Source organism: Pseudochaenichthys georgianus, chromosome 13 (genome assembly GCF_902827115.2).
Source record: "Pseudochaenichthys georgianus chromosome 13, fPseGeo1.2, whole genome shotgun sequence".
Taxonomy (NCBI): domain Eukaryota; kingdom Metazoa; phylum Chordata; class Actinopteri; order Perciformes; family Channichthyidae; genus Pseudochaenichthys; species Pseudochaenichthys georgianus.
This window is the reverse complement of record NC_047515.1, coordinates 38,380,907-38,396,340: the sequence shown is the minus strand read 5'-3', so window position 1 is coordinate 38,396,340 and position 15,434 is coordinate 38,380,907. Positions and strand designations below refer to the sequence as shown.

The window sequence follows — 15,434 nt, the reverse complement described above, 5'->3', positions numbered from 1 at the left end:
TGAAGCTCTTATCTTGTTAAGTACAAAGCATCACATGCGTCAATGTGAATGTTCAAACACAGTCAGCTCACACACATTAACAAGTGAAGGTCAGTTTGTGAACAGCTTTGACAAACATTAACATCTGTTTCTCGTTTTCTTCTTTTTACAGACACAGTTAAAACAGGCAACCACCTCCACTACGAGTTCTCCGTTATGGCTGTAAGTTTCCCTCGCATAGATTAAGCAAGACAATGGACAAATATAACCTTAGAAAAGAAGAAACCAAGATATTTAGTATCTGAAATGTGTCCTCTACTACAGTTTAAAAAATCAGAAATGAAATCTGAGCTGAAAATGTTTTAGTTTATGCTAGGTTAAGATCACACCTACTATTTTATGAACATGTAGGTTCACCTGAATAAAAATAATAACAAATTAACCAAAGTAAGTGAAAACCACAAAGCAGATTCAAGCAGTAAATATATAGATTCCCACTTCAAGTAATACAGAACAGTACAGCTGACAGAGAAGAAACTAAATCTGAACCTACAATTTAAACCTGCTAGTAATCGTAACAGTAATTGTAACAGTAATCTGATATTGTCTTGTTTTTATGTAACTGGAAAGGAATACAGTTACCTTTTTTTTATATCCTGATTACTTTAATTCAAGTTCAAAGTTTGAATTTAAAGTTTAGACTTCCCTCAATCCACAACACCGAGCATAATTGATTGACATCACGCTGCTGGAGCTTTGTTGGATCAAGCACGCCGTGTTCCTGCTTCGCACAGCACTGCCAACTTGCCATGCATGTTTGATGTATGACAGTGTTGTTCTCCCTGAATGATATCATTACACGACAGACGGGAAATCATTCTGAACTTCTGTTTGAGTGATGGACAGGAGCACTGGGTGTTTATAGGAGATGCTTACTACCAGTACTAGGGCTGCACGATTTATCCAATTATCATCCAAATCACAATATGGATTAGTGTTATTTGAAATTGCAGCAAGTACAATACTTTTTAAGGAAGACTAGGCCAGTTTATTTTGATTTCATTAGATTTATTTTGAATGTGTTAAACAATAATACAAAAATTGAACATGAACATTATTATACAATACAAAATTAAGCAGTGTCAAATTGATATACACAAATATTACTGATTCTAAGTCATGTATAAACAAATGATCTACTTAATTACACATCCGAAATGGGGTCGGAAGAAGTTTACACTTATTTAATCCCACCCCTTCTCCCAAAAACGTAATTATTAACATATATATTATTTATTTTGTAAGGCTTTATATGTCATAAAATACAATTTTTAATGAATCATTGTGGAGCAGAACTATAAAGTACTTGATTAGTATATAATACTTGAGTAAATGTACTTAGTTACTCTCCAGCACTGCAAATAAGGCATTGACTGTATGTGTCCTCCGCGTTATAGGGAGTGCTGTCTATGCAGGTGAACCGTGCTGGTTACAAGGACCCAAACAACCTCTTTTTTGAGAACATCACTGTCCTTGGTGTGGCGGGACCACCCACGTCTGTCAGTTACACTCTCGTCGGAAATTCAACCACCGCAGTAGCCAACATCACCTACGATGCAGCCAAGAAGGTAAGCTCACACTTAGACTTGTTTAGACCTTGAATGCATGATAAGATGAGCAGCAACTATCGTTTTTTTTGCCATGGGTGAAAAACATACAAATGTTGCTTAAACACAGTCTAACACTTAAAATGCAAAGAATAGCGATCATAGCCAGGCTTTTATCAGCTAGTCATATCCCTCCAGCGTAAACGGAGACGAGATCAGAGCTAAAAAGAACGAGACATGACGTGTGGACTTATATTCCTCAATATTGAATAAATGCTAATGTCATTGTATGTCAGTTTATTGTAAGTTGCTTTCAATAAAAGCGTCAGCTAAATGCTATGTAATGTTATTTAATATAATGTGTCTGCTGAAATATAATACTGTGGTTTCACAGCCTGTTCTGCTGCTTTCAAGTGGCAACAAATACATTTAATTGTTTTTAATTAAGATATAATTACTACAGTTTGTTATTATTAATATTATGATCATTAACAGTATTATTATTATTATCATTATTATTATTATTATTATTATTATTATTATTATTATTATTATTATTATGATCATTAACATTATTATTATTATTATTATTATTATTATTATTATTATTATTATTATTATACTAGTAGTAGTAACAGTAGTAGTTGTTCTTGTAGTATTAGTAATATTAGTATTCTTCAGAAACACATTAGGGATTGGGAATCTGAATATTTCTTTATCCTGGTTGAAATTGGGTTTTGCAAAAGATGCTTAATTTTAGAATAATATAAAAAATAAAAGATACATACAAAAAAAAAAGATATATTAACATAAACACAAGACGTTAAAGTAAAGATATTACAATATATTTACAGAGGTGTATTGGTATTAACAAGATAATATAATTATAATATACCGTTGGTTGCTTGAGTAAGGCTATTTTGTAGTAGGTTGTATCAGTAGGTCAGTAATACAAATAAACCTAGCACTATATAGTCATTAAATGTGAAAAACTCCCCATAATTTTGGCGACGTATTTCCACCGTGAGGAAGACCTTGATGTACTGACGCAGGACAGATGCACAGGGATGAGTATAGCGGTGGCTACTCTTGCGAAAGGCCACCATGTATTTCAATAAGACTTGAACCATTCCTGTACATTCAAGGTTAGCCTCTAAGTGTAAGAGATGATACCAATTTAAATCATGAGAGGATTGTAAAGCTTTCCTGTGAGCCTGTGTATCACAAAGAGAAATAATTACTGAGCAATAGTCCTACGGTAAGCGCCCAGGGTCAAACGCAAACGGTAAGAGTGTATCAGGTGTCAAGAAAGTTCAGTCAAGTATTACTGTGAGCGTCAGTATATCCTCTTCAGCACGCGTGTTCATGCGTGTGCGTCTGTGCTGTGCTTGTGTCACTTCTCAAGGTCTATATGGTCGTACACAGGAATGCATTTGAAATGACTCGAGAGTAATCATTTCCTGGGGTGAAGGGTAAATGTGCTGTGAAACCTAAAGCCTGTGCTGTCATGTCCATCAGTCTTTGTATGCCGAGTCAGAATGGGCCTTGGACAACCTTAAAACCTCCAAACATAGTTAGTTCCATATAGAAAGCAGAATATAAGAGGACAGTATCTCCCAGCATATCACCGGCTCTGGATTCAAACGTTTTTCGGACATGATTGCGTAAGTCTCTCTTTAAAAAATAAAATCCTTTGCCACTTTATAGCATGCCCTATACAGTTCCCGGTGCCCTCTTTATTTATTTTAACTATGTATTCAATATTATTAACTATTAAGTTATTCACTCACTCATTAATTTATTTATTTATTAACTATTTCATTCAGTAATTCATTTATTTAATTAATTACTTATTTATTTGTTAATTCATTTCATAATTAATTAATGTATGTATTCATTCATTCATTCTTTCATTCCTTATTTTTTTAATTGTTCTATATCTATGTAGTTATTAATTTATTTCATTCATTCATTTATTTATTATTTAGTTATTTAGTTATTAATTCATTTATTTCATTATTGATTCATTTATTTTGTTTGTTTGTTTGTTTGTTAATATATACCTGTATACCTGTGCTCTTTTTATTAAATTATGTTGTGCCCTGCTATTTTCCACAACATGTTTGCTTAAGACTGAATGACACACTCAAAAAAAGACTGATGCAGATCCTCGGAGGTGTACTCACATCTGAGGATGTATCGGATGGTGTCTAGAGTAAAAGGGGCACCCTGAGATTTGTTGTAAGGATGAGTCATAATTCCCTGAGGCTGTTGAAACAGCGAGGAAAATTAACAGCTGTGTCTTAATTGAAAGCACATGCAACGTCAAGTACACACTTTGTCTCTGGGAAGTCTGTCTGGGCATGTGCTTGTATTTGTATCTTTGGATTTGATAATCAACACTCTGTCCCGCCTCCATCCTCATCACACACACAGGTGATGTTCCTGACCGGCCTCTCGCTGATTGTTGGGCAGTCGTATCTGGTGGAGTGGGATGTGGAGCCCAATGAGCACCAGCGCTTCGACTGCTATCCAGGCGAGAACGCAGATGAGGCGAAGTGCCGAGCCAGAGGCTGCATCTGGGAGGTGAGGGGTGACACAGAGGAGGTTCACATAGCCAGGGTTGGGATGTAACGGCGTTACGTAATCAGAATACAAAAATCAAGTAACTGTATTCAGCTCGCGTACTCGAAAAACGAGTAATCTGATTAATTACTTTCGTAAACCTGAAGTGAATACATTTTGGATTACTTATTGGAATTATTGGCGGAAAGATTTCCTCACAACATTTAATATTCATTACTAAAGGTACAGCCGAATCATCACAGCGCACAAAACCTATTACCGCCGCAGATGGACCAAAAAAGGCAGCGTTTGGAAAAAAAAAGGGGGCGGGTCCGCTCAGTGAAACAATAGCAACGAAACATGGAGGAACAAAAGTCTGCGTTTAAATCGTGTGTGTGTGTGCGTGTGTGTGTGTGTGTGTGTGTGTGTGTGTGTGTGTGTGTGTGTGTGTGTGTGTGTGTGTGTGTGTGTGTGTGTGTGTGTGTGTGTGTGTGTGTGTGTGTGTGTGTGACTGATCATTTCATCTCTATCATCTGCAAGACACATTTATCCCTGTACGGCACTGCACGCTCCTCTTCTCAGAGACTGAGTTAACCCTCCCGCTGCCTCCTGGCGCTGCAGAGATTTGAAGTGAAGGAGGTGTTCCTTCTATAAAACAGCTGTGGGCAGCAGATACTGTGAGGGTCACGGACATGAATTCATAGATCAAGGCAGACTGGTGCACACACTCTCCTGTTTTGCCAATCCGGTGCTTAAACAAATATAGCTCTAAACCCCTGGCCGAAATGTCCTTAAAATGAAGTCCGAGTTCGACATTTTAATTCATGTCCTGCCAACACTGACAGGACAGAAGGCGACACGCTCGTTCTAAGCCGCGTCCCTCACTCCTCACATCCCAAGCTGCATCCCCAACACGTGTATTATGTTGTTGCATCCTTTCAGATGTTGTGTTTCAGTTGTGCTCTTGATAAGCCATTAAAACAGTAAAAACACGTTCAGTGTCCTTTTGCTTTTTGTGTCTCCTGTTCACCAAAACATACCCATCTGTGATGGAAAAAGAAAGTAATCCAAAAGTAATCTAAAAGTAATCTGAATACGTTATTAAGACACGTAACTGTAACTGTATTCGGATTACTTTCAGAGCCATGTATTCAGAAATCAGTAACTGATTACATTTACAAAGTAACCCTCCCAACCCCCATAGCGCATTTCATTCCAGTCAGACAGCTCACATGGAATCGTTGTTAACAGCAGTTAGTGTGGTGTCCTGGCCCCTGGCCTCATCACTCCTCGTAGATATTTTGACATACAGTAGAATACTGGCGCATCATCATTAAATAACTTACCCAGAGCCTACAGGATGCTGGTGTGTGGGACGTATTTTTGTTAGCCGCTCCACAAGTTACCCTCGCAAGAGCTCCCCTGACGAAAAGCAATGGGATTTCCCCATTGGATCTCGCAGAAAATAAGCTTTGTGGCCAACATAAATTCATACAAATTACACCTGTACAACAGGATAATCTCGACATCCATGTTAGCATAACAAGCTAGTTTTGGCTATGAACAAACAACATCACGGTTGCATGGCTAAGCTAGGTAGAGGCGTAGTCGTGTCTGCGTGATGACGTTTAAAAGTTTAGTTGGTTACTTGTTAGCAACCGCCATTTTTATGACATTTGTTGGAGTTGGTTATTTAGACATATTTTATGTCGTAGAACAAGACGTGACAATCTTATTAACGTGTGGTAACCATTGATCTTCTTTAACCACAAACACTTTCATAAAACGTGAGGGTTAAGGCATGTCACTGTATCGTTGTAGCTCGAGTTGACTGCCTGAACTGGATTGCAGGCTTTGCTCCATTATTGCATTTTATCGCAACAAAATAAAAAAAATGTAGCATCTTTAACATTTCATATGCTGTTTTTCCTCATTTAGCCAAGCTACATTGAACGTGCTCCATGGTGCTTCTATCCAAAAGACTATGGATACACCATGACGACATCAGTAGAAACAGACTCGGGAATGACCTTTGACATCTCTCGGAACAACAAGTACCGGAGCAATGTTCGCCCAGGGTCTCCAGACATCAACACACTCCGCGTTGACATCCGTTACCACAAGAGTGACATGCTGCAGTTCAAGGTGAGTGCTTGTTTCTGCTGGAATATTTTTTTTTTTATACATCCATCCTGCTTGCCTCATCCATAGAAACACCTGGGCTGCAGTCGGATAGTTTAAAAATCAGCTCCTAAGTTCTAACCCTATCGTCTATTCCTTGACCTCTGAGTGAAACGTCACGGGGTTAAGGGATAGTGGATAGGAGAATTCAAAAGGACTTAGGAGAAGAGACTGCGGTACTTTAGAGAATCCGAATGCACTTTCACTATCCAACGTGTTTATGATGCGCCAGCGGACGTCATTGTGTGCGTCTGCTGCTGTGGGGAAACCATGGAAACCACAGTTTTCTATACAGCGGACTACAACATGGATGTTTAATAAGAACGAGGGACTACTGTGAACTCATCTAGAGACTCTGCACCGTGCTCTGATGCTGCTGCTTTGCTTTATGAACGCGGACAACAGAGAAACATATTCTTCATGACCAAAGTTGGAATTGAAATAAAAAAGGAAAGTGAAACTTCTGCTCGTCACCCTCTCCCTCCGGTCCACATTAATACTAATGATCCCAATACGTATGATTGTATGAACTAAAGATCTTAAAATCAATACAAATGTATTTATTATAAACGTTAGTCCTTAACATCTATCACTGTGTATCACCATTCAAACATCTTTTAAAAGTTGAACAAACCCCACACAGCTCAGTAAAGACTGAAATGTTGACTTTATTTGATAACTTCAGTGAAAACTAACGTTCATATTTCTCTCTTTGATTATAATACTGATGAACGTTCAAAACAAAGCACTTTGGCAACTTACCACCTACGTTTTAAAATGCTTAATACGCACCGTAACTTTCATGATATAATTTCTCGGTCATAATCGGTTGTTTCCGTGAACGGCCGACTGTTGAGTGACGGCAAATGCTGCGGCTGCAAGGCATTGTGGGGCAGCATTTTCGCTTCTCCTGTCGGTTAGGGAGGTCCAGTGGTTCCTAAGCTAAAGGAGGTTATAAAGGAAGTTTGAAACCTCCTTTCCTTTCATTCTCATCATTCTAGAGAATTCGAACAGCACTTATCATGGCTGCCACTGAGGGACTTCCGGGTCATTTCACTCCTTTAGGAAGGTTCCTAAGCTAAATGGACTATTCGACTTCAGCCCTGACTTCCAAACGTTCCCTCCTTTCCAGATCTGGGACCCGAAGACAGAGCGTTACGAGGTTCCAGTGCCGCTGTCGGTCCCCGCTACTCCAGAGACTGACGAGGCCAAAAGGCTTTACAAGGTCCAATTTACCGATAACCCGTTCGGCATCCAGGTCATAAGGAAGAGCACAGGAACCAAGATGTGAGTGTTCAAGTTGTACAGGGTGGCTGTGATGGCTATTATGTGTTCTGGACGTTTGAGATTTATTATGTATTTATTTCAAAGAGGACCATGCATACAAAATAATACATTAATCTTAGAACAGAGAAGATATTAAATATGCCAGATTATAGCCAATAGCTCATTTCCATCTGCAGAGGAGTTGGGTGTATGGGTATTTTTCACGGTAAAAATAAATGTTGTTCTTGTAGTTTACCTTCCATATCCTATTGGCATCCACTGCTCGCCTCATGCCGTGGTCTGAACCTACTGTAACTCCAACCATTGCATCATTTTGAAAAGTATGGCCATAAAGCAGATATAGGGACTTGGGTCAGTTGGATTGCCAATTACTGATAGCTTGACATAGATCAATTCCAATTGGTCGACTCAGCGTTTGCCTGGAGATGTTCATGAATGGGCAACAGTAGATGGGGTGCTAATTTAACCCTTAAAATGCCTTTTTGTAAATAATGTTGTAAGAATTGTTCATATTCATGCCAAAAGATAATGTGTTTGATCACTGTGTGCAGTACCTCTAATACATGGTATACCCTCCTATTCATTAAAGGTGGGGTAGGTAAGTTTCAGAAACCGGCTCGAGATACACTTTTTGTTATATTCCATGGAATGCTCTTAATATCCCGATAGCATTGAATATCTTAAGTGCTTTGACAAAAAATCCATACAAAAATGTCATCTGTAGAAGCCGTAATACTGTAAAAAGTACATCCAATCGATTGAGCCGGGCCGGCTAAACGGATTGGATGGCCTACCTGCCTGTCAGCCTTCCATCGGGGCACAAACTTATCTCGTGCCCTCATTGGTCATGTGCGCGTTTGTGTGTGTTGGAGGAGGGGCTCTGTAAGGAAGTGGCAGATTTTCTCCGGTTGTGTATTTTCAAATTCTAGCGATCTCGAGCCGGTTTCTCAAACTTACCTCCCCCACCTTTAAGGTATGCATATGCATAGCCAGCATATTGTTTCAACAAGCACACTGCAATCCCCTCTTGTCGTCCCTTAATCAGCCCCTTTAGGACGGTGATTCATCATTGCAATTTTAGGCAGTATAGACGGTCCTATTAACACAAAATAAAGGAAGACGCCGTGTGAAAAACTATTTCCAGGCAAGGAACTCGGTTTTTTTTCACCCCTGGTAAGATTAAAGTCACAATGCTGATTCCACAGTGCTGGCATTGTTACCCAATGAGATGTATTGAAAAGTTGGCCAGTGTTTTAGAAGCTAAAGTAGTTCCCTCTTTTTCAGCGATGGCGTCACATGGAGCACTCAATAGTTTTTCAAAATATATTTCTAAGCAGGGGTGACAGACAGTTGGCAGTTGAGATTTGACTAATTAAAATGTATGAAGCACATCTAAGGGATGCCTGCAGTTCCTGCCGGTTATTATGCTTATTTGTGTCAAACATACTGTGAATATCTCCCTTTGAGAATAATTCCCCTTCTCTCTCCATCTTTAATCCTCTGTCACTTCTCTCAGCTGGGACTCCTCGCTGCCAGGTTTTACCTTCTCAGATATGTTCATCCAGGTGTCGACTCGACTGTCATCGGAGTACGTGTACGGCTTCGGAGAGACGGAGCACGCCACCTACAGACACAACCTCAACTATCACACCTGGGGAATGTTCGCCAAAGACCAGCCTCCCGGTGTAAGCATCACATTAAACCACATACGCATATAGTATTTATCAGATTTCACACTTGTTGATGTTTAGTTTACGAGCATGTCATGTATTTGAAGTGTAGCGGTTTGATATTAAAGCAGCCTATAATGCTTCATGGGGGTTACCCTTGAGTGTGTTATATACTGTATGTTTAACTGCATGTGAAAGGCTTGCAAAAGCTAAAATAACAAAGTTCCCTCCAGAGACCTCACCCAGTTGCAACTTGAACGAGTCCACTTTCAACCCAGGTCAATAATCTACAGTACTTTCCGTGTTAGATCAGTTCAACAAAAACATCTTCATTGCAAACTGAAAGCCCGCCTTAAAGGAACATCTGCAAATTGTATGCATTATTTGCATATCTTAAATAATCCCTGTCAGTGAACGGGCGACTGTTTATGATTCCCATGAACACATTTTGACATGGAACCGGGAAATATATATATATTTTCCTCTTCTTTTAAAGCTCGGCATGATCCATCAAAACCAGTGTTACACTGGTTATGGCATGCAGTCTTTAATGTATCACCCTGTAGAAAATGCAGTGTACACAACCTTCCTCCATAGTCTTTAAACTTGTCTTTTTCACATTCGTGTCACTTTGATGCCGTTCATATGAGCGCCAGTTATAGTGTCATGATGTTTTCCTGACTGGTGTCAAGGCCAGACAGGTTGAGGTTTCCACATGCATCAGCATTGTCGAGGCTAATTGCTAATCTCTCAAGACAGCTCCACGGGGTTCAGACACATGTTATGGGCCCCCCTCAGGAGAGGGCAATTGCAAGTAGGTGAAAACAGGTTTGATAAGCAGAAAAAAACAGCTTGACGTGCGGACATGGACTCTGTATGTAGACTGTCTTTGAAACATTGATATTTAACCTGATAAGAGAACAATTGAAATAGGATTTGGCCAAGACAAAACGTGATTAGCTAAAAAGTACTAACAATTAGATATAATTGATCCCCTTTAAATGTATAATACAATTACGAAAAATAAAAAATAACAACATTGACACAAATAAAATCATTAACAAATAATAAAAAATATGAGAGGATAATAAATACATATAATAATAATAATAATAATAACAACAACAATAATAATAATAATTATAATAATAATAATACATAGTATTATAAAAACAAACATTATTATAATCATAATTAGTTAAACGAGTGAACGTGTGGGTGTATATCAAATACAAAAATAATCAACAGTAGAAATAGTAGAAATATAAAATCAGTCAAAAGATAAATATCTATAGAGTATCTATAGAATACACAACATAGAATATATGGAATAACAATAACATATAATAATAACATAAACGAATTCCACATGTTTTGTCTGTAAATGTTGTGTCCCGCTAAAGCCCCAATAACGCTTGGATATATTATTCACCATTTCCCAGAGCTCTCCACCCTGCTGTTTGTAGCTTTAATGAACAACCGATAGCTGCACATAAATACAAGAGATCACTTCAAAGGAACACAAACTCTACAAAATGATAAACAAACTGAATGTCACACATATTCAATGCAGAGTATCTGATCTTACTCTCAGGAGTCTTTGTTGTTGAAAATGTGCGAGACATAGCCACAAGGATACACAACTGCAACAACATGAAAGGGACAGGTGGTTTGAATACTTGATAGTTGAGGGACGGACTTTGTAATGTACTCTGGAGGAGATTGTGTAGCATATAAAGGGGAATATAAATATGACATTTTATAAGGCACCGAGTAAATTGCTTATTTCAAATGCTGCTTTATTAGGAAGAGCGTCCGGAGTTGGCTTATTATAATAAATGCGAATGTGTGCAGAGTGTGAGTGTGAAGTGGAGAAACACAGACACAGAGGGAACACTGTCACTAGCTGTCACTCTCTGTTAGCGGACGAGCTAATGACCTTTCTGCTTTTTGAGTCATCCCACCATGTAGCGAGGCCACAAGGACACACACATGGAAAGAAAGAGATGACACAGAGGTAGAAGCAGTCCTTATAGACATGTCGTTACAGTTTAACAACGTCTTGTGAACCAGAAGAGCAGGAGGCTGATGGAGTGTGACGTCCCCATGAGTTTTCCTACAGGACGGTGACATCTTAAAGTGGCAGATTTCCTGTCCCCCGCCACCTTTCTCCGGGATCCTCATAGCCCGCTCTGTCTCGTTCCATCCCGTCTTAACACTGAAGACAACAGAGGGACACTTGCAGATAGAGGAGGAACAGAAAGTCCTCACTCTACTATCTATTGTAACAGATAAAGCACACGGCAGTGTATGCATGTAAATCAGGGGTGTCCAAACTACGGACCCCGGACCACTTTGAATCGGCCCTCAGTAAATTAAAAAGGTATTATGTAATATGGCCCACAAATGAAACTTGTGCTTGTGTTATATTGTACTTCTTAAATATACAATTAAACATATATTACACAGTAGTATTCATGTATTTATAAGCCCACTTTTCAAATGGATGCAGTCAATTAAAGTTGTAAACATGTTTTAACATATCTTAGTTGATAAGAAAAAAGGCACAATAACTTATTTACCTAACACGCTTGCAATAAAGTCCAACTAAATAAAGTAAACCCTCTGGAGAGCTGAGATATAGGGTGTTTTTTTCTTAAGGGCGTTTTCAAGTATCAAGCATAATTTAACTACATTTGGTTAGTGTGGTTCACTTATAAGTGACCTTATGAGGGAATATACCTCACCTCTAGTGAGCGGCCCAGCCCTTCGTATATTTTCTGTATATGGCCCTCGTGAAAAAAGTTTGGACACCCCTGGTGTAGAATACCAATGCACGCTAATGCAAACATTTATTAAACGTGATACATTTCCATTGACAAATTAAGGAAAAATAGACGTCCGCTTGCAGTCAAATAAGTTGATTAAAGTCATTTTAAATCAGAATCATATAAATATTACTTCATTTGCATGTGTATTGGGTCTTTTTGCGCTAAATTAAGGATTATATTTAGTTTTATTGTCCCAATACTAACTAAATCCAGGCTAAAGGGATCTTTGGGATTGTGTAGCGCCCTTGGTTGACATTCATAATACATGTTTCATCGATATACTGTATATATGTATTTATACAGTATGCACTAGTGCCATATTCAAATCGCAGGAAGTACAATATTTGTCCACTAAATATGTGTTCAAATACCATGTTGATGTATTCTCAAACTGCAGATATATTCAGGCCTACAAATCTTATTCTACAGATTTAAGATATTTATTTATATAAAAAACATATTTACCGATCTTGTAAAGAAAACATAATTTAATATATTTTTTAATGATAATTATTATTTGGAATTGATCAATCCCTGCAGTATCCTGAATCATATTGCAGTTTCGATATCAGTCGAAATAATCGTAATTAGTAACTTTTTTAAATCGTCCTTACTATTGGGTGCTATTTCTAACACTATATAGTGTATACATATTTGAATACATGTTTAAATCAGTGCACGTACTGTACCTCAGCATAGAGGATAGTTTTAGGCATATTCTCCCTACTTTTGCAAAAGCCTTTGACAGAACTTTGAGCAAGCCCATTATAGCAAGTTGTCCTTCCTATATATACACAATGAGAAAATCCTTGTCAGGTGTAAAGAAAAATGCTCATGAATATACAAAGTGGCGCACAAGCAAACATATGTACAAGCGGCAGAACAGACCAATTCGTTACCTAACATTCACTCAATCCTCCCGTCTCCTTCACTCTCCCTCTCCGTCTCTGTGCTGCAGTACAAGATGAATTGTTACGGAGTGCATCCCTTCTACATGGGCCTGGAGGACACTGCTGACGCTCACGGTGTGCTGCTACTCAACAGCAATGCCATGGGTGAGAGAAACACACATTCAAAAGCATGCATGCACGAAGGCACACATTAGTCAGAAGATGCCACATGCAAATGTATGCAACCAACAGTATCACATGCACACATAATGGCATTCAATTACATATGCACTGAGAGTTTATGTTTTAATGAGAGAGGCTATCTCCCTTTGACGGAGCCTTATATAAGACACAGTGTAATGAGCACGTTCTGCTCATGCCCACTTTTGCATATTTGCATACTGAACAGTAATACATAATAAACATGAAGAAAATAAACATGCTTCTCACACACACACACACACACACACACACACACACACACACACACACACACACACACACACACACACACACACACACACACACACACACACACACACACGTACTTGTATACATACATACACTGAACACAAATATAAACGCAACACTTTTGTTTTTGCTCCCATTTTTCATGAGATGAACTCAAAGATCTAAAACATTTTCTATATACACAAAATAACCATTTCTCTCAAATATTGTTCACAAATCTGAACAAATCTGTGATAGTGAGCACTTCTCCTTTGCCGAGATAATCCATCCCACCTCACAGGTGTGGCATATCAAGATGCTGATTAGACAGCATGATTAGTGCACAGGTGTGCCTTAGGCTGGCCACAATAAAAGGCCACTCTGAAACGTGCAGTTTTGCTTTATTGGGGGGGTCTGGGGGGGTCCGAAAACCAGTCAGTATCTGGTGTGAGGGGTAGGGGTAGGGTTAGGGTTAGGGTTAGGGTAATGTTGTGAATTGAGTGGCCCATGGTGGTGGTGGGGTTATGGTATGGGCAGGCGTATGTTATGGACGACGAACACAGGCCACTCGATTCACAACATTACCCTAACCCTAACCCTAACCCTACCACAACCCCTCACACCAGATACTGACTGGTTTTCGGACCCCCCCAGACCCCCCCAATAAAGCAAAACTGCACGTTTCAGAGTGGCCTTTTATTGTGGCCAGCCTAAGGCACACCTGTGCAATAATCATGCTGTCTAATCAGCATCTTGATATGCCACACCTGTGAGGTGGGATGGATTATCTCGGCAAAGGAGAAGTGCTCACTATCACAGATCTTTTCAGATTTGTGAACAATATTTGAGAGAAATGGTTATTTTGTATATATAGAAAATGTTTTAGATCTTTGAGTTCATCTCATGAAAAATGGGAGCAAAAACAAAAGTGTTGCGTTTATATTTTTGTTCAGTGTATATACACACATTCCTCACTTGACAAAATAATGAGCAGAGCTTTTTATTTTGTGCCAAAATGTCCCTGAAGTGAGTTCAAGAATACAAATGAAACAAATATTATACATTGGAAATAAATTGTTTACATTTATTTTATACAATTTTATGTGCCCTGAAACTTTTTTCTCGTACTGAATAAAAAAACGTTTCAAAACTAAAATGTATGTAAAAAAAGTATTATCTTAAAGGCTTTCTATATGGTTTTATGTTCATGTCCCTCACAAGTAACTTCATTTTCTGAATAAAAAACAAAAACTTTTCTATGTAAAATTATATACTTTTAATTTATTTTATAACATTGTGTCTTCATTTGCTTTTAAAGTAACTTCATATCCCTCGAGGATGATTTCATGCTGAATAAAAAAAAAGATATACAAAATAATACATTTATTGTATTTTACTATTTCATTTTTAGAACATATAATTTCAGAGGCCAATGTTTTTGGATGAACATGCCACAACAAAACTAAAACCTCTCCTACATAGAAAAACTATGTAGAAGATGTTTTAGTTTTGTTGTGTCATGTTCATCCTTTCCTACCCGGTCAGTCACTGAGCCTCTTAATACACACACACCAACAACTTCATTTACATTTTTACAAAACACCAATATCTTTCTAACTTTTTCTCCAGATGTGACTTTTCAGCCAACTCCATCTATAACCTATCGCACTGTGGGCGGCATCCTTGATTTCTACATGGTCCTGGGACCGACGCCTGAAATGGTGGTGCAGGAGTACACTGCGGTAAGTCCTCTCTGTTGTGTGTAACTGTGTGTGTGTGTGTGTGTGTGTGTGTGTGTGTGTGTGTGTGTGTGTGTGTGTGTGTGTGTGTGTGTGTGTGTGTGTGTGTGTGTGTTGTGTCTGGCCCTGGGCCGCTGTTGATGGACTGCAGCAGCTGGGAGTTCCTTGCTTCATTGCGCTCTCTCATTTAGCCCTATCTAAACACACACACACAAACACAGACCAAACAAACACT

At 38.6% G+C, this 15,434-nt stretch overlaps 1 protein-coding gene across 1 annotated transcript in view; it reads left to right on the top strand.

The window, feature by feature from the left end:
* The window catches only part of si (sucrase-isomaltase), a 94,973-nt gene that overhangs the window by 41,902 nt on the left and 37,637 nt on the right, over positions 1-15,434 (top strand). Inside the window, exons 8-15 of the mRNA XM_034098150.2 lie at positions 152-201; positions 1,437-1,607; positions 4,023-4,172; positions 6,090-6,296; positions 7,465-7,619; positions 9,136-9,304; positions 13,079-13,175; positions 15,090-15,202. Of these exons, the coding sequence (XP_033954041.2) occupies positions 152-201; positions 1,437-1,607; positions 4,023-4,172; positions 6,090-6,296; positions 7,465-7,619; positions 9,136-9,304; positions 13,079-13,175; positions 15,090-15,202 (1,112 nt within the window). The remainder of the gene's footprint in view (positions 1-151; positions 202-1,436; positions 1,608-4,022; positions 4,173-6,089; positions 6,297-7,464; positions 7,620-9,135; positions 9,305-13,078; positions 13,176-15,089; positions 15,203-15,434) is intronic.